General features: G+C 37.4%; 1 protein-coding gene and 1 long non-coding RNA gene across 2 annotated transcripts in view; one reads left to right on the top strand and one right to left on the bottom strand.

Moving 5' to 3' along the window:
* Positions 1-2,652: 2,652 nt before the first annotated feature.
* Positions 2,653-19,368, bottom strand: FBXO30 (F-box protein 30). Its single transcript, XM_518784.8, has 3 exons — positions 19,117-19,368; positions 8,890-10,939; positions 2,653-4,838 (listed from the first exon to the last, which is right to left on the bottom strand). The coding sequence occupies exons 2-3, from the start codon at positions 10,921-10,923 to the stop codon at positions 4,635-4,637; spliced, it is 2,238 nt and encodes a 745-aa protein (XP_518784.3). The 5' UTR covers positions 10,924-10,939; positions 19,117-19,368; the 3' UTR covers positions 2,653-4,634.
* A 5-nt stretch (positions 19,369-19,373) lies between these two features.
* Positions 19,374-24,391, top strand: part of LOC129144335 (uncharacterized) — a 58,511-nt gene continuing 53,493 nt past the window's right edge. Inside the window, exon 1 of the long non-coding RNA XR_008548682.2 lies at positions 19,374-19,944. This is a non-coding gene — a long non-coding RNA (uncharacterized LOC129144335). The remainder of the gene's footprint in view (positions 19,945-24,391) is intronic.

Consider the following 24,391-nt stretch of genomic DNA (forward strand, 5'->3'; position numbering starts at 1 on the left):
TTGCCTTATGTTGTCAGTTCACTTCAAAAATGTCTTCTTCATAGTAAAAGACAGACACTTCCGTCCAGCTTATCAAAAAGATTGAAAATTATTTTTAAAAAAGGACTTTGCATCAATGCATTTTTATTATATTTTATAGAGCATGTTCATGAATATTCCTTATAACCCATTTCTTTGTAGTTTATTAATGAAAAGTCACTCTCCACATAATACATTGAAATATAAAACAATCTGAATACAAAATGCCAGTTTTGAAATGTGCTAAGGTAACAAAGCACCTCAAGATGTATCGCCATTAATACATCTCAAGGTGTACTGGCCAATTATGAAGATTATATATGTCAAATAAACATGTATAAGCAATTTATTTAAAAAAGTTTAATCATAGATGCAATAACCTACTTGTAAAATTCAGCAAGAGGCCCTCATTTCGCAAAGATTTTCAGAGCAACATACCACACTTGGTTAGTTAGTTTCCTTTTGGTATTGCTCCAAAATGCTTTCCAAAGCAGTAGGAATCAAATATCCTAGGCAACATTTTCCAAATTTCCTTACATCTAAACATCTCTTTTCTTCCTGCATTCGTAAAGTGAAAAAGTGATCTATGTAAAGACATAATTCTCTCTCAAATATCCCAGTACACTAATCACTGCCTAAATTTTGAGTACCTATTTTCTCATCCATAAAATTCAAATTTGAAAGGTTTTATCTCTTGATCTCACTTTAATCTTTTAAATAAAGGGAAATAATTATGTAAAAGATGACTTCAAAAGCAAGCCATCTTTCCTTTTCCCTTATTTAGAAAGGACTTCATTAGAGTTGATCTTTTCTGAATTCGAACTTTGCTTTTTTGGAAATCAGATAAATCCTGTCAAACCCCATTATTAAATTATCTTAAACACCATCAAACAAGTCACTGATGAGTTGATAAAGGTATAACTAATATTCTCTGCTTCCTAGACCTTATAAGCATCTTAAGTAAGACTACTTAACAGCAACGTTTAGATAACCAGTCAAACACCTATCAAAGAAATTCTTTCCATCAAAAGTCTGTCCAGAGAATGAGGGCCAATTGCTTTCTCTCTACTGCACTTCTAAACAACCAACTCTGCAAGCTCCAATCACATCACCAATGTGGCATGTCATGCATGAAACAAACACATTTTAAAATATTTGAATAACTTTTCCTTAGGAAATTTTAAAATTAATAAACCCCATGTCTTTTCAGGTTGGGATGCAAAACATGAAGAAATCTGTTTTGCTTCCAAACACCTAAAACTAGTCAAATCTCCACAGGTAAAACTGTTATCAATATACTAATATAAACTACCATATCTTCAAGGGATATGGAAGTTTTGCTGAAAATCCTATTATCAGCAACATTACTAAGATCCCAACATCCAGTGTTAAAGGACAGATATTAATAGCAACAACATTGATGAGATAGGCAGCACAGAGTCAAAGATCAAAAAAGATTCTATACTACTTGTAAACAAGAGATCCAATCTTTCATAACATCTTATTGATAGGGTTGAAAAGATCCCTAAAAATATTTTTTGTAGGATTTAATCCAATATTTGTCTACTTCTACTCTTCGATTACCCTACAATTTGAATATGTTCACGACTCTACAACCACTAAACAAGAGAATGAGATGACTAGGCTAAATGTTACTGCTAATGAACTAAAATTTGCACTGCAATTTACCTTGAACAGAAGAAACACTAGTAAAATTTTAGTAAAATTTTAAATACTAGTAAATACTAATTTAAAGAATACAAGTCCAACAACTACAGTACCCAGTGTATTTTGTCATATGGCTGTAAAACTGAGACAACATATATAGTTTAACCATTAATAAATTACCATTACTCTGACTTTTGGATTACACATATATTTATACAAACACACACAGGTACACACATATATCCACTCCAGTAATGCACCAGAGGGTAGCTGGCATGACCCAGGCTTCCCTCTAAGTTCTAATACTTTACTGTGCATTAGAATCACCTGGAGATCTTGTTAAAACAGATTGTTGGCTCCCACTCCAGAGTTCCTGATTCACTAAGTCTGGAGAGAAGCCTAATAATCTGCATTTCTAACAAATTCCTAGGTGTTGATGTTCCTGCTGGTCCAAGGACCACACTTTAGGAACCACTGCTGTTAAGATCTGTGAGTCTCAAAATCTAGAAGAAAGAGTGAGAGAGGGAGAAGGGAAAGGGAGAGGGAGAAAGATTAAGCTAACAGGCAGTATTGAGGAAGGAGGCAGAGGACAAAAGTGAATTCAAATACTTCCCTCCATCCCGATGCTTGCCTTTTACCTTGCTATTTAGCAAAGACTAAGGAATCAATGATGACTTCTCAAAGTACAATCTATTAGGCCAACATAAAAACCTTTTCATACTTAAGAGGAGAGACAGATGGTTTCCATGACAACTTTTAGAGCTATAACCATGCTAGAAACTCTTCCGCCTTTCAGTGCACCTAGGTGGTATTACTTTCGAGACACTGAAGGATCAGAGAAAGCTAACTAATGCGTGTCTCAAATTTTAAAAAAATTAAGGTTCACTAGTAAAACATGGGTGAGTAATGATGATAATCAACAACTATCATAACATGCAGAAAATCCACATTACAGAAACAATATGATTGTGTTGGAATTTGTCAAACAAGTATTAAAATTTTATTTAAATGAACGTTTTTAAGTTATTGAGCCATGTTAAGGGAAAACATTAATTTTATTAGAACTTGAACAAATGTTTCACAAAGAAAACATTTTAACAAAATGGTATGGTGGCATAACAATAACAAAAAAGAGAACAGCAAAATGTGTAAAAGAAATATAAGGTGGAAAAATTGTTAAGTATCTCATAATCCAGTGTGGAAATAAGAAGTCTAAATTTAAAAACAATGAATTTTAAAAAGTATAACTATAAAACAAAAGTTAATGCTTGTGCTATCCTAACCACAGACACATTCTTCAGCAAAACTTTAAAAGGCAGAGTTACATTTTATGGTATCTAATATCTTTTTTCTGTTTTTTCCACAGAAATAGAGACTGTTTATTCAATCTCACAGTTGAAAAAGGAATTTTAAGCACTGAGAAATAAGTATTCTACTATTTTAAATGACTGGTGAGGCAAAACAATTGATTAGTCTTTAATGCTCTGTTTTTCAACTGTACTAAGGACTTGATCCAACCAAAACAAATCTTAAGCTTCAGAACTCTCTAATGCCCAAGGAACGCCTCTGCCTGATTGCCATATAAGGGAATCAAGAACCTAGTAATCGTGGAGTACTCTCAGGGACAAATGTAGGAAGAGAGGACACAACAGAGTTTTCACAATTTTAACAAGTAATCTGTCACCATTTCAGACTACCAAATGCTAATTTACTTAAGACAAATTATTTAAGTATATATCCCCACCTTTGCAATTTATTTCTAAATACTGATATATTCATTTTTTAAGCAGACCACATCAGGTTAATAATGGTATAAATCAATTTGAAAACTATAATAAACTACTTCAAGAATAGGTATTTTTTTCATTATACCTTGATCATTATGCAAAGATGCAATTCTTACTTTCTTGGTGGTGAAGCCTATGGGAAATTAACTTGGAAATGTTTCAAAGAGATTGTCAACCAAGACAGGTTTCTACATGATTGTCATTTTACAAAGATAACAAATTTCACGTTTTTAAATGTCTTAAAACAACATAGTTGTAATGTTTATAAACATCAAAAGGCAAACATTTAATAGTCAAGCCCTTTGCATTCTGAATATTTGAAATTTACACAATACGCCCAATTCAAACTTAAAATGAGGTATATTTTCTTTTAAAACATTAGATAACTAGCAAATATATAATACCAGGAGCAGTTTCAAATTAAATTATATTCACAGGCTTGCTTTTTGTTTGTTTTTGCTTTGTCCTGTCATATAACACATTGCGATGAGTCTTCGGATGTGGCATCTAACAAAAAAGAAAGCTGCACATAGTCACTCTGTGTGTTGAGTTGTAAGTATATGAGATAAAAACATCTTTGTGGATTATTTTTAAAACATGATAAACTGCATTACCAAACTTTATGATTTTACGTATGTAAGTATATATTAGAGATCATTTGTGCATTAACAATTGTATAGGGAAGCACTAAAAGACAAAAACATTATAATGATATTATGGCAGTGCTTAACAAATTCAGAATATTTTTATATGAAAAACCTATGCTGTAAAAAATCTGAATCAAAATTTTGCTTTTTGATTGCATGGGTTGCAACCCACAGAAAACAACAAATAAATTGGTCAGGATTTTTTTAGTTTAAGAAGCAAAAATTTAAGAACCAAAATATGCACACCACTGAAAATACTAATTCTTAAAATTATGTAGCTAAAAATTAAATCACCCTGTCCAGCAAGTTCCAAAAATTTCACACATTTCAAACATTAAGGCAACTTTTTCCAACTAAACAGTACGTTATAAAAATAGATGTCACTTCAAAACATTATATACACAGTGACAATAAATTTAGCTAGTTGTAATATTTAATACATTAATAAAGTTTCACATATTACAAAGAAATTATACTAGGTGCTTGCATATATGTGCAAGTAATATTACAACTTTTAAAGTACAGGTTTTAAAACTGAGCGTAGTGAACGTCCTTCTTTAGTGAGTTCTCGTGTCACACACATACATGGCAAAGGGATTGCTTCCTCTCGTTTCTCGACAACATTGTAACTGCATTTCTTCAAGTGGTCTGCCATGCTTAGGATGTCAGCAAATTTCCATTCATTAACAGAACAAAATGCAGTACTAAATCGCCATACCTACAAGAAAATTCTACTTTAGATTTAAACAAGTCAATTTGTAGAGAATCAAAACACACTTTTTGCTCCTACTGCATACATTTCTGCTATTATAGAAGCATCCAATATAAAGTTTCAAATAGCTATAAAATTAAAAATTGGTAAATCCTTTTCGACACAAATATATCTGTCAAATATTTACAAGGTAAATCACTTCTATGACATTATGACTTCAATAAACCTAAAAACAATAAAAGACAAAACTCAGTATTAAAAATCACACCCAATCTGGCTTACTAAATGATTTTTAAAAACTCAAAACTGCACAAATTCAGAGCCATTTCCTAAAATATTATATACTACACACTATTCTTTCATACTCTCCGATCGGCTATCTAGAACTAATCACACTCTGGAGATACTGACAATGCAAGTGTTATTTTTTTTCTCCAAGTTTTTCTCTCCCATTCCTATTTATAATATCAGTACTAAAAAATACCCTAGAATATTGTGTGCCAAGGTAAGCTTATTTTTCTGCTGTTCACAAGTACTAAAGGTACTTAGTGATATTCAAGTACTTCAATTTGTTCAAAATGGCTCTGAAATTTTATATAAAAATAATATTTGTAAAGTGGATCCTATTTTAGTCCATATCATTGTAAAACATGTTTCTAGGCAAAATACTCACCTGCCATCCCTATTCATGTCTGTAGGTAAAAATATTAGCTACTTCCCCTTTTGTCCACCCAACTGCTCTAGGCCCTGAAGCACTGTCAAATTATTAGTCCAGCAAAAGACTGTGCCCCAAGCCCCTCATCTTTACAAATGAAACATAAAGCTACCTGAACATAAGTAACAAGCATGAATGCAGAGCAGGACAGACCTAGATAACAAGCATGAATGGGGTAGGACAGGCCTAGCCATGCCTGCTAAGTTTATCAACAGGCAAATGTCTAATTAGGGAACAATTTACACACGTTGAACTGCAGATGCTTTAGAACAAGCTTGTCTAACCTGGGGCCTGTAGGCAGCATGTGGCCCAGGACGGCTTTGAATGCAGTCCAACACAAATTCGTCAACTTTCTTAAAACGTTATGAGATTTTGTGTGTGTGTGTGTATGTGTTTTTTTTTTAGCTCATCAGTTATCGTTAGTGTATTTTATGTGTGGCCCAAGACAATTCTTTTTCTACCAATGTGGCCCAGGGAAGCCAAGAGATTGGACACCCCTGCTTTAGAAAGTGGCAGATTTAAGAAAAACCCTCAGCATTTATTGCTTCTCAGGAAAGCATGGTAATGTCTTCTCAGGGTGGCTAGATGTGGGAAAACAATTATTTGTCAACTAGCAATAGAAAGTCCCCATTGTTCAGCACAACGGTACCCCCGTACTCCTTAGGATTATGATCAATTACCCTTTATGGAGTGATTTCCCAGGAGTCAGTGAAGGCCTAGTGATAGTATAGATGTCACTAGCCTCCCTTACCATTCCCCATGCTCACAAAGCTACAAAAGGAATTAGGAGTTTTCTTTAAGCTTGGGCAGGTGAATTAGCTGAAAGATTCAATGGAGACAGGCAGTCTCTCTACTTCCATACAACTGAGAGTCTGGTGAAACAAACTCAGGAAAAGCAGGCAAAAGAAAATGTATGACTCCCACCTGCTGATGACAAGGTTTCTTAGTAATGGATCCATCTTTCATTCAAGTATGCATCAAGTATTTACTCAGTGCCTACTACATAGTAGGTACTATGCAAGGCAGTATTTTGGTTCCCTGAGAGTCCCACTTCTCAAGGAATTTACAGTCTAGTGACTGAAACTGAAAATTCATCAATCAATTTCAAAAGAGTTCAGTGAGTGCTTTAGTAGAGGTTTATCACCACAGGAACACAAAGCAGTGCAACAACTTGTCAGGTTATGGGTCCCAAGAAGCTATCTTCAAGACGTAAAACCTGAAGAGTAAGCGGGACATAGCAAGAAAGATGAAGATCACAAGATCGAGAAACCGGCTTCCTAAGTCAAATTAGTTGGCCAGCTTACTTAACCTCTGTTTCTTTGTCTGTAAAATGGGTACAGTGGATTATGTAAGTTAATACAAGCAAAGTACTAATGCACACTGAGTAGCATATTGCAGGTGCTCAAGTGTGAGAATTAGGGATGGCATATTTTAAAGACTTAACGCAAGAAAAAACATCAGGGAACTGTAAGTAAATCAATGCGGGTACAGTATAAAATGATAGGAGGAAAGTGAAAAGATAAAGATGAGATTATGAAAAGTCTCAAATGTTTTATTAAGGAGCTGGGCTCTATCCAGGGGTGATGAACAAATATTAAGGAAGTTTTTAAGCACTGTGGTGACAGTGTAAGAATTGTATTTAAGAAAATATATATCACATTAGCTCTTGTGTAGAGAATATATTGGAGAAGGGCCCAAATGGAAGTAGGAACCCAGTTAGAAGGAAGCTGTTGTTGTAGTCCAGGAGACAACTACAGTTGGGACTGAACTTGGGAAATGGCAGTGGAAACAGAAAAGCAAACCTGAGAGGTTTCAGGACTTCATGATTATCTGAATAAAAATAAAGGGGGGAGAAAAAGCAGCCAACATAACTCCTAAATTCCTGGTTTAGGAAACTTGGTGATGATGGTGCCACTTTCTCAGACTAAGAGGGGGAGGACTGGAGTAGGTTGGATATGTTGAGTTTGAGAAAGCTATAGGGTAATCAAGTGGAAATGTCCAGTAGATGCTTGTATATAGTGGTTGGGAGTTCAGTGGAGCAAATGGCTAGGATACAGATGTGTGAGTAATCTATATAAATGATGGTGAGTTAAATTTGAAGAGTAGGTGGGATTTTCTGCAGGAATGATTATAGAATCCCCCCAAAAATTTCACTCCATATGTCAATACTAGTAGGCAAAGATAAAAAGAGGCCATACTAAGACTGTCCCATCCCAAAGGGACGAAAAGATACAAAATCATATGGAAAACAAAAATACACACAAACACAAGCAGTAGCAACTTTCTGCCATCAGAAATTCCCTTTTGGAAAAAAAAATCATGAAACAATTTGTGTGATCATTTATTGGTCAAGGCCTCAGGGAAACCAAGTGGATGTAGTATTCTGAAAAATCAGTGCAATGAATGAAAGAAAACCTAAAGGTGCTACGAATAAAGTAACCAGAGTTTGAATGCTGTGCAACTAAATGTAAAGTTTATCACAATTGTTTCCACTTTAGAAAATGTAAAAGTTTCATATTATAAGTGTTCAAAAATAAAAAAAACCTTCAATCAAAGATATCTGTAATGCCTTCCAGTTCCTACTGAGTAGTGCCAAATAGAAGCTGAGCAAAAGTAGGGTATCACAGAAGGAAAATGGTGTAGCTTGGATTTGCTTAGGTCTGCCTCTATCTCCAGCTCAAGTTTCCAACACAATATGCATCACTCCTTTGGACTCTACTAAACCCAGAGTCCCCACCCAAAATATCAAATCCTACTGCCCTACTCTGTTCTCACAGAGGCCTAAAGCATCTCCTCATTCATCCATTTATGTTCCTTATTCCCCATATCATATACTCCTCTGGTCACTTTAATATATGACCACAGTAGTAGTTGTAACTTATTCTCATCTCTTGCTATTTAGGTTATACCTGAAACAACCAAATCATAGGAACAAAATTGCCATAAAATGGAGAGACAATTACAAGCAGGAAAAAAACCCTCTTCTTGCTTCCTCCATTATCTTATGGTGCACATTTTTCAGATGGAGTCCAAATTAGAAGATGGTAACATGGACCCAAACAAAGAGAGTTGTTATAGAAAAATTGAGAAACATAAGTGGTCTCTGCCATATTAGATTATAATCTAGTTCTAGGAAATCAGTAGTAAACCTATAATTATGGCAAACAATTCTAACTATCCTAGTTCATTATTAATTACCATTAAGAAAAAGTCTGTCATCACACTGATTTAGTAAGTTTTAGGGAATGGTCAATTTCTCAACAAGATATTAATTGTATTAATTCAGCAGTATTATTAAAGTCCTCTTTATGTCAAATAAGAGGTTGTAAAGATTACACTAACCTTTTCTTTTATCTGCCATGATGAATTTCCTTCTGGATACTTCCTTTTCCCCCACTGCAGTATGACCATGCCACGAGACTGAAGCAGGCTGCCACACACATCCCTCATTAACTTGGATACACATGAGAGCTGGCATAAGCTGAAGCCATCGAGAAAGCCTGCAATATGCTGCAGGACCTCAAAAGGAAGACTACTTAGATGGTCATTATGTAATCCCAACACACAGTTTCTAGCAGGCTCCACTAATACTGTAGATACACATGGCTGAACTCCAAATGACCTCAAATGGCGGTCATGTATAATCTTTGCTCCTTGTATTGATGGACAAAATCTACGCTGAGAATAGGTACAACCATAGTAAGCTAAAGGGCACCTCTGTTCCATCCAGCCATTGAGTCCAGCATGAATGTCACCATGCACATTCTTAAAGTGGGAAGAAAATTCTTTCCTTCTAAATAACTGTCCACACACAAAGGTAAACATTGAACGCTGCTTGGGTTGGTACCTAGCGACACATTCCAATACTAAATCCAGCCCAAGTGTCTGAAACGGACTTGGATTTGAAAGCTGTGGGTTGGCATGATCACAAGCTGAAGCTGAAGCTATCTCCCCAACCATTGTACTTGTAGCTAATATTGCAGATGGAAGTGAAAAAGTCTGAGTCCCAACGTCAATGTGATAAATATCAGCCATGCGGCTATCAGATATACCCCTCCCTCCTGGAGAATCTCCTAGACAAAAAAGCAATGCTGCTGTGATCAGATCTATTCCTTGGAGGCCCATAGGATCTTCTGCAACTTCCAAATCTGATGTATCTACTGCTTTATCTTCCTTTGGTTTAGACCAACATGAATTAGAAAGAAAATTGAATGAAGGAGCATGACTGAAAGATAAGACATCCACATTCTTCACGTCCCCTAAGTCTACTTTTTTCCAACACAATTCACCTTCACCCTCATCATCTGGCATGAGGATATGCTGAACTGTGCCATTAGGCAAAGCACTGGATGGTATTATTTCCCTAAGTTGTGCTGCCACCGCAAGTGAGCTGGAAGGTTTTGAAGTGCCATCTGATGATGCCACACAGTCTCCATTTGTTAAGTTACTTTGTTTTGAATCACCATGTAAATTCTGATTCTGGTCTATGACCTGGGTACATATATTTTCCAAAGGAAAGCCATTACAAAGAGCAGAAGTGTCATAAGAACTTGTATTCAAGTCACATAATAAATCACTTGAACCATTTTGTTCAGACTGGGCATTCTGATTTGTGTCATTGTAGTCAATTCCACCTACTGCTCCTATTTCCTCCTCATAAAGATGATCTTGGTCTTTCAAGTTTTGATCCTCTAAGCTTTCTCTCGCATCTTGCTGTTCATCCATGTCATTTGGGACACTTGTATTTAACATGCCAATGTCTCTTGTAGCAGTATTCAGGATATCCAAAGCAGCAGCCAAACTTCTGGTTGTTTCTACAGTAGCTTGATAAAGTGCACCATAAGATTCTTCATCAACAGACACCAAACCATTAGCATGTGGTATTTCTGGGACACTTGATTTAACTGAGATTTGTTCTCTAGGTTTGGATACTTTATCAGTTGCTTTTGACATCATGGTGGCTACTTTGAGGGATTCTAAGAGCATCCTTTGGTCTTGAAGAGCCAAGGCCATATCCAATTGTGCCACTTCATCGACATCTCTGCTTAGATTTTCATATGATTTCCGGTCTGCATAACTAACTGGCCATCGATTCCATTCCATAGTACAGCACACCACACTTGCAGGACACATTTCTAGATGTTCAGCAACTTTATTTCGGGCCATGGTAAATGGACATCCAAAGTCACTATTTAAGCAAGGCACTCGTTCAAATGGACATAAAAGTCGATGTTCATCAGCTTTACAAGAATGGAAAACTGCACCACAAACCAATGGACAACCAATCAAATCACAGGAAATCCCTGGCTCTGGCCTGGTCATGCACCGTCTACTGACACAATTCACACAATGGGAATGCTGCAGCTCCTCCTCCATAATGGCCAGTCCAGCTCTGGTTGATGAAATGGAAAAAGATAAGAAATTAGCCAAAAAATGGTTGATTTTTCAAAATTGTTTAATAATTAAATCACTAATGTATCTAATATCTTGGTTTATTTTAGGATGACATATATAAAATAAACATACTTAACCAGTTAATTTTACATATAATCAATGTCTTGAAAGGATGTAAGCACTTACATTCTAGTAACAATTCAATACTGTGGAATGTCATAAGGGCTCATTTTTATATACTATATAACAATATGCCTAAAAGGGCAAAAGTTTCAAAATATACTATTTAAATTCTAATACTGTGTATTATATAATGTTAAAAACAAGTTAATGTGTATTTTAGATTTCAGAGTGTTTTTCACTTTTACCTTTCTAATTTCAACTAAACTGATTTTGATTGTACCCCACATTTCAGAGATCTTGTATTACTAAAAGAACAATATGAATTTCATGAATATATTTAAAACTTTCTTAGAAGTCTTTTTTTATTCCTTCTAAATGAATTCATTTAAGATTTCATCTATTGATCTCTCCTTCTATATATGCCTTAATAAATTCTGCAACAAATTAAGTAAGTCTTAATTAGAACATACAAGGAATTTATCCAGAAAATAAAAGTTCAAGCTCAAGCTCTGTGGCTGTGGGCAAATCACTTACTTTTGAGGGCCACATTCATTCATTAAATGCCTATTTATTGTTTAACTATCATGGACCATGCACTGTGTTTGGTGTGGCAATATAAAGATTAGCAAGTCACAGTGCCTCCTCTCAAAAAGCTACAGCAGGATGTCAAAGACAGTAAAAAGTGTATCTCGTTTTTATGTGGTCAATTTGACAGAAGTAAAACGGTACCAATAGAGAAGATAATAATCAATATGAGTAGGGATTAGAGAATAAATCACAGTAGTCTTGAAAGAGAAGTCTTAAGTATGGGACGGTAAACTGGTAAGAAAGAGAGGCATTCAATGCAGAAGTAATAGCATATGCAAATACAGAAAAGCATGAATTAGCAAAACCTCAAGTTCCCTAGTATTGCTAGATCACAGGGGAAAATGCCAGGTATCTGTAAGAGATGAGGCCAGAAAGGAATAAGGCAAATCATGAGTGCTTTATGCTGCTCCAAAGAGTTCACACTTTTACAACTGGAAGTCACTGAGAATTTTAAGCAGAGAAATAGTTCTATAAAATAACATGAATGGATTATAGATGTCTAATGGTCTTCCCTGCTTTAAAATTTCCATCATAACTTTTATAAAGAAAAGTTTTATATGAAAAATAAAAGTCTAACCATAATATATTGACATAATTATAATTATTGAGCCCATTCAATGTATTTTTAGTATAATCAACTTCTTTACTGGTGTGTTTCCTATTAGCAATAAAAACTTTAAAAGATTATTTAACCTTTAAAAACTAAAATAATAGTCACGGTGGCTCAAACCTGTAATCCCAGCACTTTGGGAGGCCAAGATAGGAGGGTCATTTGAGGCCTGGAGTTCAAGACCAGCCTGGACAACATAGCAAGACCCTGTCTCTACAAAACAAAAACAAAAAAATTAGCCAGGCATAGTGACATGCACCTGTAGTCCCAACTACTTGGGAGGCCAAGGCAGGAGGCTCAAATGAGCCCAGGAGATTGAGGCTGCAGTAAGCCATGACTGCGCACCCCTGTATTCCAGCCTGGGTGACAGAGTGAGACTCTGTCTCAAAAAATAATAATAATAATTGAAATAATAACATAATATCCCCCCTTTACCACCATTTTTTTTTTTCTTATCCGGTCAAGCTTTCAAAAGAAAAACTGAAAACCAAAAAACTTCTAATTTCCTATATATTCTTTAACTCTCTATTCTGGCCCTATTTTTACTACCCCTATTAAAACTGCTCTGCTGAGAACCTCAATACTAAATCTGGAGAGCATATTTTTCCAGACCCCATCTTCCTTGGCCATGGTATCGTGATGATGACTAATCCCTTATTTTAGGACTATTACATCCTCTTACTTTTCATGATGTCACTCCAGTCTTTCTCCTACCCTTAGTCTTCTTAACTATTACTCAATAATAATTACTTAAATATTGCATTTCTTCAGGGCTTGTGTCATTTTTTGCTTATTCTGTACATTCTCCCTGGGTGCTCTCATTTTCTCCAAAAGTTTCAATTACCATACATAAGCTGAAAATCCGTCTATACATCCTGCCCAGATTCCTCTTTCAAACTCCTCTTCACTCTCTACAATGGATTACTTATGATATACTTCTACTTGTATATGGCACAGGCAACTCAGTTCAACATTTCCAAAATTAAATTACATTGTAGTAGACAAGAATTTTCTGGATAGGAAGGTGATTCTTATCCTGTTTCCTTCACCTCAGTGCGTAAGAGATTGTTAACTCTCTGACGTATTTTTCCATAAAATCTATCTTGGCTCCAGGTAACTAATTAATCACTCCTTAATTGCTATTATCTTTTTCTCCAGTTGAGGTATGAGTTTTCTCAAACCAAAATAACAAAAGTGTACCTGAATCATCATCAACAGAGCTTTTCTTGACTCAGTAGAAAAGTTCCGAGTTGATATTATGGTGTTCAATGATGTCAAAGAAAAGACAAGGTACATATTCAATGCCAAACCTATATTTTTTAATTGTGTTAAAAACTACAAATTATGAGTTGAATACTTTTAAATGTTTATCTTCATGAATTTTAGACATAAGTATAGAAATATATAAATAGACATACTAAAATAGTCATATAGAAATAAAAGACTAATGACAAACATTTGTAAATTAACCAGACATTTAAAGAAAAACTTTATTAAGAATTACGACAAATCTTACTGAGTGATTAGATTGTGAAAACAGCTGTAGCTTTCTTATTTTGCAGGAACTAGACTGAGTTGATCTCACATGCTGAAGGTTACAAGCTTGACTGTTACTAAGGGAGAAACCTAAAAATACAAGCAGTTTCACCAGAAGTAACCAGTGCTCTCAGAACTTTTAGGGACACTTTATGTTACTGTACACACCATCACATGACATCATCAGGCAAAACACATCTTAAAAACATCACTTAATTCAAAAGTGCTTAAAATAGCAACTGCTTGCAACAGGGTCTGAGTTAAAAGCAAAAACAGCAATAATTTTCAAAGGTAGAAGGAAAGTAGTCAAGCTTCAAACAAATAGTCTCTTTTACACTACCCATCCCCCTTTGAATAAGGTTTAAAAAAAGCATCCATAGCAACAAGTTCATAACATTTATTATTTTCTGAAGTAGACTTAGAAGGAAGAGAGAACAGTAATTATGTACCTATTTTATCCTTCTTTACACATCTTTATAACAACCTGGAGGAAACTGAGGTTCAGAAAGAGCAAGTGATCTGCCCAAGGTCATCTACCTAGTAAGTGGCAGAGCTAGGACTGTATGTTCTAGCTCCACGTCTGATCAACATCCATGGACAATAACAGGTATGTTTACTTATAAAAGTTTAAAAAAATAAGGCAGCACTTCTGTAACTGGTGATCCAATGTTAAGATGTTATGTGAAGAATGGAGATTACACAACTTTGCTCGTAGTTTATCCCAACACTTAATCACTCCTGTGGTCAAGAAAGTCTTTTGGTCCCTTCCAATTATAATAGCATTTTACTCTGCTTTGAATATATATGTTTTAAATTATTTGAAGAATAATTTACATAGATAATGCTCAGTATAAGTGTATGGAACAACATTATATTACTAAATTTAACAATTATTAAAATAGCCATACAAATGAGGAGTGAATTTCAATTCCATTTTCCTATTAACTATATTAAGAAAAAAGTTAAGAAAATACAGTAGTCAATACTCAGAGTATTCTGGGAATAGAATCCTCAGCTTCAGAATTTAAAACTCTCCTAGATTCATCCTCTTCCTAATCAAGACCACTACTATCAAATTAAACATGCCTTTATAAAGTATTTTGCAATTGCTTGTAAATCCTGTAAAACAGGTTTAAAAACATCAATCTCTTATTTATCAGTTAACAGTGACACAGTAGGCACAGTAGAAAACAACTAACATCTCTAATAATTTATATTTGAATTGTTGGAAAAGTTTCGCTGGACCAGAAAATATTAGTAAATCATCAAATGTTTTCAATTCTTTCAATTTTCTCTAAGAGAAGTTATTTGCCAACTCATACTCTGTGGCTGACAAGCAATTCATTAAAATAGTTCTAAGACATGGCATTTTCCCATATAATGAAATGAGATCTTGTCATTAAAGGCATAAATATATTGCCCTCAAAAAAGCATTTTTAAAAAATTCATTAAAATACATAAGGAGGTAAGTAAATATAAAGAAGTGCAAATTAGCATGATTTTAAAATATAAGAGTCATCTAATGTATTCAAAATAACCTGCTGCCTCCAGGCTGTTCCTAATGTCTGCCTCTACCTCTAACACACAGACACAGACACACATCCCTTTACCTCCCCACACGCCCCTGCTGCCTCAACCCTAAGTCTTGGCTTACCTGTTACTCTTCCACATACTCCAAAGACAAGGTAATGGATCCCATATTGTGTGTACTCATTACACACTGTCTTTTTCCTTGGTAATACTAGTGACAACTCTAAGTAAGTCATCATTCTGTATAATATCTATTTCCACAGGAAAGCTATAAGCTCCATGAAAGTCAGAATCATCTCTGTCTCATTCATTCTTATGTTCCCTACATTCAAAATTCTGCCTCAATTAGAGACTCATTTGTGTTAAATACACGAAGAATTATAATATAAGAAAATAATGAAATGGACAAATGAGATTCTTCATTTCACAGAAAACTACATATTCCACATAAAAATACCTTACAGATCTGGCATCAATCAAACTGAATCAAAATTACTTCATTGTACTGGCCATAAAAAGTCAATGGTGCTCAAACACATGTTGAGCACATAAGTAATATGTTCCAGGCATTATATATGGAGTAGGACAAATCATCTATCAAAAAAAGCAAATCAAAGAAAGTCAGTTTCAACCCTCCACTGTTTTAAAATTTTAAATAATTATAAGAGAAACACAGGAGGAAGCATTTACCTTATATTTTTCCACTATTTTAATTCCCTCATCAACCCTGCAGATCAATTACTGGAAAAAATAATGAATATAGAAGCACTGGGTTCAAAAAGAAAGGAAGGGATTAAGGTCTGCACATGCAAAGGTGCCCGAATAGGGTAGAGAGTGAGAAAAATAAGTTTAAAATAGGAAGTGCTATCAGCCTACAGCTTAGTATTACAATTAACATGGTATTAGATAAAATATACTTAAAACAGTAATATGCTGTTCCAATGTAAGGCTGATATAAAACTATAGACAGATTTGTTCAATTAATTAACCATTTCTACAAGTTAAGTCCACAAATGAAATTTCAAATTTGGCAATCAGTTATAAGCTCTTCCAGTGCACATCTCATCCCTTGTAAAGTCCAGAGATATTAGTGCATAGTACCTCTGCTGACTGATCTGTTTATCAGGTGCACTCAGCTTTAAAAATCATAATAAATCTATACCCTAGTTAGGCATCTTATCTTACTGTTTAAAAAGAGGTGGGGTTGGGGGGCGGTGGTTAGACAAAATCAAAAAGGCATTATCCTTAAATTCCCAACTCAAAGCACTAGCTTCCAGTCCCAAATGGCTAAATGGATTACAATGTGTACATTCTTTTATTAAACTTTCGTTCTTTTTATTTATAAAATGGATGACCTAATTATATGGACCTTTTTCATGTTTTATTGTTCCAGATAAAATATATCAAAATATATATCTTTCATTTCTAAATAGAGTCATGGTCATGAGTACCTTATTCCAAAGCGAAATCTAACTACTTGCAACGTTCTCCACTAAATAAGTAAATGAAATCACAGACTTACATGAGAAATTGAAATAGTATTAATAAATATTTAATACTCGGACTAGAACCTATTTGAGTTGATACTCAGATAAAAATAATCCACCCAAACGGTAGAACTCAGTTTATTAAAACAGGTAACATGACATGAGGGAATGGGCTTCCAAAGAGTCTCAGCTTAGTGACCTTGAGGCAATTACTTTACTCTGGAAACAATCTAGAACTTTACAAAGATTGTTTACAATTATGTGTGTGTCCAATAGGATATAAACATGTAGTTCTCAGAAACCAGATGTACTTCGATTTGCACAACAGCCACACTTATATACACAAAAATTTTACGTTTAATTATTTTTATGAGATCATTAATTAAATGCAATCATATGAGGAACTACCTAGTAATAACATTACCCATTCTTTAAAAAAAAGATTTTCACAGACTGGGTTTTAACTGATCCGCTTGTCTGTATCTAACATCTAGCTACCTAAAATATAGAAGCAACTTGTCTAAGGCCAATCTCCTCTATTTCATCACACTGAATTTGAATTTAATTTATATTTTATACAGCCTTTGACTCAATTGTTTTATGTCAAAAAATTCTACAAATACAATGACATTCCATAATATGTACTAACTCCTTTTATCAAATAAGCAGTCTTAGGAACTGAATTAAAATATTTATCCAAAATCATACAGAATAGCATAGCGCTTATCCATTAAAATATTCACATCTTAGAAACATGTTATATCAAACAGTAAGCATTAACCAATGCCTATTTTGGTGACCTTAAAGTACCTCTCTATACACGTTAGCATTACTTATATAATATTGCTTTTTAATGATATATTAGGACACTTTTTAGAAGAAGTCTCCCAATGCTAGACAGGGAGAAATACTGGATTGAAATTAAATACCTAGTACACTTGGTATACATTAAAGTTTGCCTATATTTGAAACTTCAGTTCTCTTACAGCATTCACGAAACTCCACCATTTCCAGAATTAAAAAAAAAAAAAAAAGTTACGTCACGGCATTAAAGTGCTAGGTAAAAACAAATTGGCAATTTAAAAAGTTAGCAAAACACCATGTTATCCCCAATTAAACTTTTGTGATGAGAAACAGTGACTAAGCATGAAGAAGAGTGATTCAGCGGAAACCGCATATTGAAATCTAACCCTCTGAAAAATCCTAAAGGTTTATTTTATGCTACTCTTTTCCTTTTGCCATGTCAACAATTGGACTGCTTTGGAAAACCTTAGTAGGAGCAAATGCAAAACCTGTTAATATAATTTCCATAGGTCTCTAAAGAACAAACAGTATTGAAATTTAGCAAATGGAAATTAAAATTTAAAAAGTTTGGGATTTTGTATTAAAAGAGTTTTAAATTAATCTACACCGATATCAGAATGCCCATAAATAACTTCATCTTGGATCAGAGTCAACGAAGTAATCATGGAATAAAAGGTCAATTCGTTCCCAAGCATCTTTTATCTGGGACTTACGACAGGGCTCAAAAAGAAAAACAAGAGAAAGGGAGAGGGAAATGGAGTACTAGGACATTGGTAAACACATACTGTTTTGCCTCTTTGCCTCTATACTCCCAAATATACCCGTTAAAAACATACTGGCAGATTACTTTGAATTCAGCACGCGCTCTATAAACCCCTTCCAAGCAAAGGAGTTCCAAGGCGCAGGTCTTGGAACAACACAAATAACCTCAGGTCTGCAAAATAAGGAAGTTCCCCTTTAATAAGGACCGAGGCTAAGGCTAAGATCCTCTCACTTCCATGAATGGCAAAGTTACCAACTTTGCTCATCCCGTGCAGACAGTGGACGATGCCTCCCCAGTCTTACTTTAACCCATTTGTCCCCAAATAACCCAAGTTTCTAAAAACCAGACGGAACGAGAAGCTTAGGGTTCCCTAAGTTTAACTCCTCCTTCGTCCCTTCCCAATACAAAGACACACAAACTGGGGGGGACACGGAGGTCGGTGCCCTCGAGGCTTAAGTCGCCATTTGCTGACCTCAACGGCTGGCCCGGCATGCGGCCCGGCGCGGACACGAGCGCCGCGGACGCCCTCTCAGGGCGCCCGGACGGCCGACCCGGGACGCGCATGGACCGGGGTCAGCCGCCTTTCCTCTGCTCCAGGGCGGGCCCGTCAACCCCACGGCCGCCAGCGCCAGCGCCTCGGTCCCGGCCGCGGCCTCAAACTGCCCGGCCGCCGCCTTCGTCCCCGCCGCAGCGCGGACGGCGCCGGCCTCCCCTGCGGGCCTCCCGACACTCACCGGCCGGCGCGGCCGAACCGCGGCCCAGGCCCTAGCTGCCCTGGACGCCGTGCCCAGCTGCTCCGCTCTGTCCAGGCGACGCTCCGTGCCCCAAACAGCCGTCCGAACCGCCGCCTCCGCCCCTCTTCCCCAGCCGGGCCGCCGCCTTTTCTCTTCTCCCGGCCTGCTCCAGAGGCAGCCACCCTCCTCGCGCGCCCCGCCCCGCTGCGCCCCGCCCACCCGGCCCGGCTTCGGCCGACAGCTGGGCGGGGACGCGCACGCAGGCCCGGCGGGGACGCGCACGCCGCCCTCTGACCCCGCAGCGACGTGGCTAGAGTAGGGTCTGGAGAGAGCTCCCACTGTGGCGAGTCCTGTCGTTGGATTCCCGCGGCGCCCCGTGGGCTCCGCCCCGACGGTGCTACCAAACCCTGTTCGATTTTAGAATCGTACATTCCCAGAGGGAATCCTAGACCCCTCATTTTACAGTTGAGGAAACAGGCCCAAGTAGCATGACTTGTTCGCGCCGCTAGTCGAAGGAGCAGCAGCCCCGATCCCTTGACTCTGGGGCACTGCTTTCCCTTTAGCTCATTTTTGGAGGAAATGGGTCAGCCCTTGCTCGCCCTTTGGTGATTGCCGCCACAGGACTTCCCGCCGGCTAACTCAGCGTGCCCAAGTCCCGTGACTTAGTGCCAGGACGGTGCTGTGACCCGTTATCCCCTGTCGGGTTTTACCTCCCCCTGGGAGAGCTCAGCCCTGGATCCCGGCGTGCGGCGGAGCCTCTCTGGAGCCCGGACGGGACAGCCCACCAGGGTCTGCTTCTGTGAGGGGCCGAGGCGTCATTCCGCGAAGGTAATTAGCTGGGGAGGGGACTTGAAGCCGCTTTTGCAGTGTACCTTACTGGGGAGTAAAGAAATCCCACAGGGCTGTATCAAAGAATGGATGGATGTCCACGCCTCCGCTACCACCACCAAGCCTTGGTCTACGGCCGAGGGACAGTGATTCCGAGCTCTGGGTGGTGGGAGGCGCTCACCCGCCCCCACCCCTCTGTCGGGGACTCCTGCCCACCCCTGTCGCAAGAGAATTACAACAAAGGGAAGATGGTTGTAATCCTGGCAGTGGGGATGGGGGCAGAGCCAGGAAAACACTGTTGTCATCCTTTTTGTGGCTGCATCTTTACCCCTTGCTGTTGTGCTTTGGGAAAGAGAGCGCACACATAACTTGCTATCCTACAGAGAAATGACTCTCAGACCTGTGGGTTTTTCAGATCCGTAAATTAAACAAAACAAAACAAAAACTGAGTTAGGAACTTAGATTACAGAGTAAAGGTTGATTCCTTAAATGATTAACTTTTTGAAAAATTATCTGTTCCCCTTATTTTGCCTGATTTGGCTGTAGACAGGCTCTGGTCCTCGGTTCAGACCTTGAGAGCCACTGTCCAGAGAGCTACATGGTCAGGATGGGGAAACAGGCAGGATGGCCCAGTGGGAGAGGATGTAGGTGCTGCTACACTATAGCCCCGCTCAATGCTCACTGTCCTGGATTGAGTCACAGACCTTTCTTTTGCTTTAGTTGTCCTCTTATAAAGGATCTAAAATAGATTATCTCTAGAGCCCTTTCCAGCTTTAAAATTCTGTGAATCTCTAATTATACTATTGAGATCTGGGGCTTTACCTTTTACTAAGTCACCTAGCTGACACTAGGTCACCCTCACCCGCCTGAAGTTGAGTCATTCAGGTTGGAAACCTCATTGTCTTCTTTGTCCCTTCATCTCAATAATTTTCCATGTCCAGACAATTATTTAAAATCCTTTTTTTCTTTCACCTTCATCCCTAGTTACTGTTAAATCAAGTTTAGCCTAAAGCAGCCTCCTGACATATTTTACGTTCAGCCTAAAGGTTTCTGTGTACACCGTGAACTATAATAAGTGGAGGAGTAAACAGACCATAGCCCACACTTCTGTCAGTCATTGAGTTTGGCCAATCAAATGTAGCCAGTTCTTCGAACCTTGTTCAAATAAGGCAAACCCCAACCTGTAACCAATCCAGCTGTTTCTGTACCTCAGTTCCGTTTTCTGTATGTCACTTTCCTTCTTCTGTCCTAAATCATCTTCCACCATGTGGCTGCGCTGGAGTCTCAAAGCCTACTCTGGCTCAGGAGGCTGCCTGATGCGTGAATTGTTCGTTGCTCAAATTCCTTTAAATTTAATTTGGCTGAAGTTTTTTTTTTTTTTTTTTTTTAACATTACTGTCTTAAACAAATTTGGATGTCTGTTGTTGCCTAACCAGTCCTTTCTCCTGCAGTATCTCCTATCTCAAATCCCCTGTCAACACAATTCTTCCTAAGACACCCATTTTATCTTGTTATTTTTATATTCACCTAGCTGGGATGATGTTTTAGTATGTGTATTAGTCAGGGTTCTCTAGAGGGACAGAACTAATAGGATAGATACACATAAAAGGGAGTTTATCAAGTATTAACTCACACGATCACAAGGTCCCACAATAGGCCATCTGCAAGCTGAGGAACAAGGAGAGCCAGTTTGAGTTCCAAAACTGAAGAACTTGGAGTCTGATGTTCAAGGGCAGAAAGCATCCAGCATAGGAGAAAGATGTAGGCTGGGAGGCTAGGCCAGTCTAGCCTTTTCATGTTTTTCTGCCTGCTTTATATCCTAACTGTACTGGCAGCTGATTAGATGGTGCCCACCTAGATTAAGGGTGGGTCTGCCTTTCCCAGCCCACTGACTCAAATGTTAATCTCCTTTGGCAGCACCCTCACAGACACACCTATGATCAATACTTTACATCCTTCAAGCCAATCAAGTTGACACTCAGTATTAACTGTCACAGTCTGTTTATGCTGCTATAACAAAATATTACAGACTGGGTAATTATAAATTACAAGAAACTATAATTATAAAGAAGAAAAATTTATTTTCTCACAATTCTGGAGGCTGGGAAGTTCAAGATCAAGGCATGGGCAGATTTGGTTGTCTGGTAAACGTCCCATCTGTGCTTCTAAGATAGCACCTTGAACACCTCTTCCTCTGGAGAGGAGGAAAGCTCTGTCCTCATAGCAGAAGTTGAAGGGACAAAAGTCAAATTCCCTTTGCCCAGCCCCCTTATAAGGGCATCTAATCCCATTCATTAGGGCAGAGCTCTTAAAACTCAGTCACCTCCCAAAGGCCATACTTTCCAACACTGTTGCATTGGGGTTAAGTTTCAACATGAATTTTTGAGAAGGGGACAAAACCATTCAGACCATAGCAGATGGCTATCTAGAGCCCATGAGATACAGTCTCAACTCCTGTCTGCAGTTGCTCAAAGTAAATCTTTCATTGTAGCCTGATTTGTTTCCTTCTTTTCTCTACCAAACACTATGCACAGTCCAATTCCAAGCCACCTGTGATTATACAGTATAATAATAAATCTGAGATTCCTCCTTCTTAACTATACATCTCTAATACCATGTCCTCTGTGAGAGGACTCTGTAGCAAATACTATCTGTTTTGAGCACTTTTATATGTACCAAATGGCACTGTTACCTTTTTCACAAATCTATATGTGAAACATATAGATTCACATGTAGATATTGGCTCACAGATTATCTCCCAAATTCATGGGAGCAGATTTTGCATCACTTTAATATGTTCCCCAACTATCTAGTATACTACCATGTACATTGTAGATGCTTAATGAATATTTGTCATTTGAAAAATAAAACGTTTACTTTTCCTGTCATTTCACCCCATCCTCATTTTCTGTGTATCTTCTATTTACCTTCTATTGGTGCCTTTCCAAGAGAATGTATCAAAGTGTAAGGTGAGCAGAAAGAATGCCAGAAATCACAAGTTTCTTTAAATATGCCCTCCTCTCTAATATACATGTATTTTGACATAGACTTTTAGAGGAAAGCTCTCATCTGTGTGACTTAGCCACTCAAGAGAAGTGATGGGGACCCTGGAAATCTAAGGTTTTTTAAAAAAAGGAGGAAAGGGCAATATTAGGTTTGACCTACCTGCTACCTTAGAGGAAAGCCTTGCTTGTTCCTCACATAACACCCCACATGCTGTCACATACAGGCTTGGACAAGACCTAGTGGCTCTTTCTAGAGGCTATACCCAAGTTGAGGAAGGAATAAGAACTACAAAAATGACACCACAAATACAAAGCCTAGACACAAGACTAGACTGTAAGAGAGAGAAGTTGTCAAAGAAAATAAATTCAGTTGCTAAATAAATTCAGCAACCAGACAAATGGCTCTTCCCTTTGTTCAATATTAGGTCAAACAGACCTATGTTCAAGTAGGTTTTCTTTTCCAACTAAACCAGCCTGTACTCAGGTAGCCCAGGGCCAAGGCAACAGATAAGTTAGGACTAAAGTCTAAGTCATGTTCTAATTAAGGAAAGGATCATTGCCAGAGACAAGTGTGATTGGGTGGGGGCTGATTTGCAGCTGTGAAATCATGGGACAATCAGAATTACCAGCTGGGACTGTGGTGGGAAATACCATTCCTCTTTTATGATATGCTCCTACGGGATTGCAAGAGAGAAAGAGCCGGTTTGAATCACCTAATTCCCAGAGTCTAGAATCTAGTAGCTATAATTATATTTCCTATATAAGTTCATTTGAAGTATGAGGAATATGATAATTAACATACAATTATATGATAATTTGGAAGCAGCCTGCCAAGGCTAATATTCATAACCCAAAGTCAACCTTGCAATTTTATATAAATTATCAAGAGAATTTGAACCAAGGCAGCCTGGAATATTAGAAAAGCAAAAGACCAAGGTTTTGTTCCTGTACACCACAGACTTGCTCTAAGACATTGTTGAAATTATCATGTGCATTTCAGTGTTTCACAGTTTGAGTTATTACAATTAGATTTCTTAATATAGTGTCTAGCATACAGAATATATGCTCATTAAACAAATAAAGAAACAAATGAAAAATCCCATTCCCTGAAAGGTTGTACCTCAAAGGTGTGGTATCTGCATTTCGGGAAGCTAGCACTTATGGGTACTAGTCTGTGCTTAAGCAGATGTTTAGGTAGCCTTCTCTCATCTCTTAGATGAGAGGACATCTAAGAGAGGACATCTCTTAGATGTCCTTTCAGATCAGTTGTCTACAAATACATATGTGACTTTGCTAAGCAAACAGCACTTTCTGATAGTACATTTTTAGATAATGTTTAATATCTATGTATACATTTCTCATTATTCGAAGAAATTTGGTATAGATTAAATATCTGGGAGAAACCACTTCTAATTTACCCCATAAATGGCCTCACTATTTAG

This window comes from Pan troglodytes, chromosome 5 (genome assembly GCF_028858775.2).
Source record: "Pan troglodytes isolate AG18354 chromosome 5, NHGRI_mPanTro3-v2.0_pri, whole genome shotgun sequence".
In the NCBI taxonomy this organism is placed as follows: domain Eukaryota; kingdom Metazoa; phylum Chordata; class Mammalia; order Primates; family Hominidae; genus Pan; species Pan troglodytes.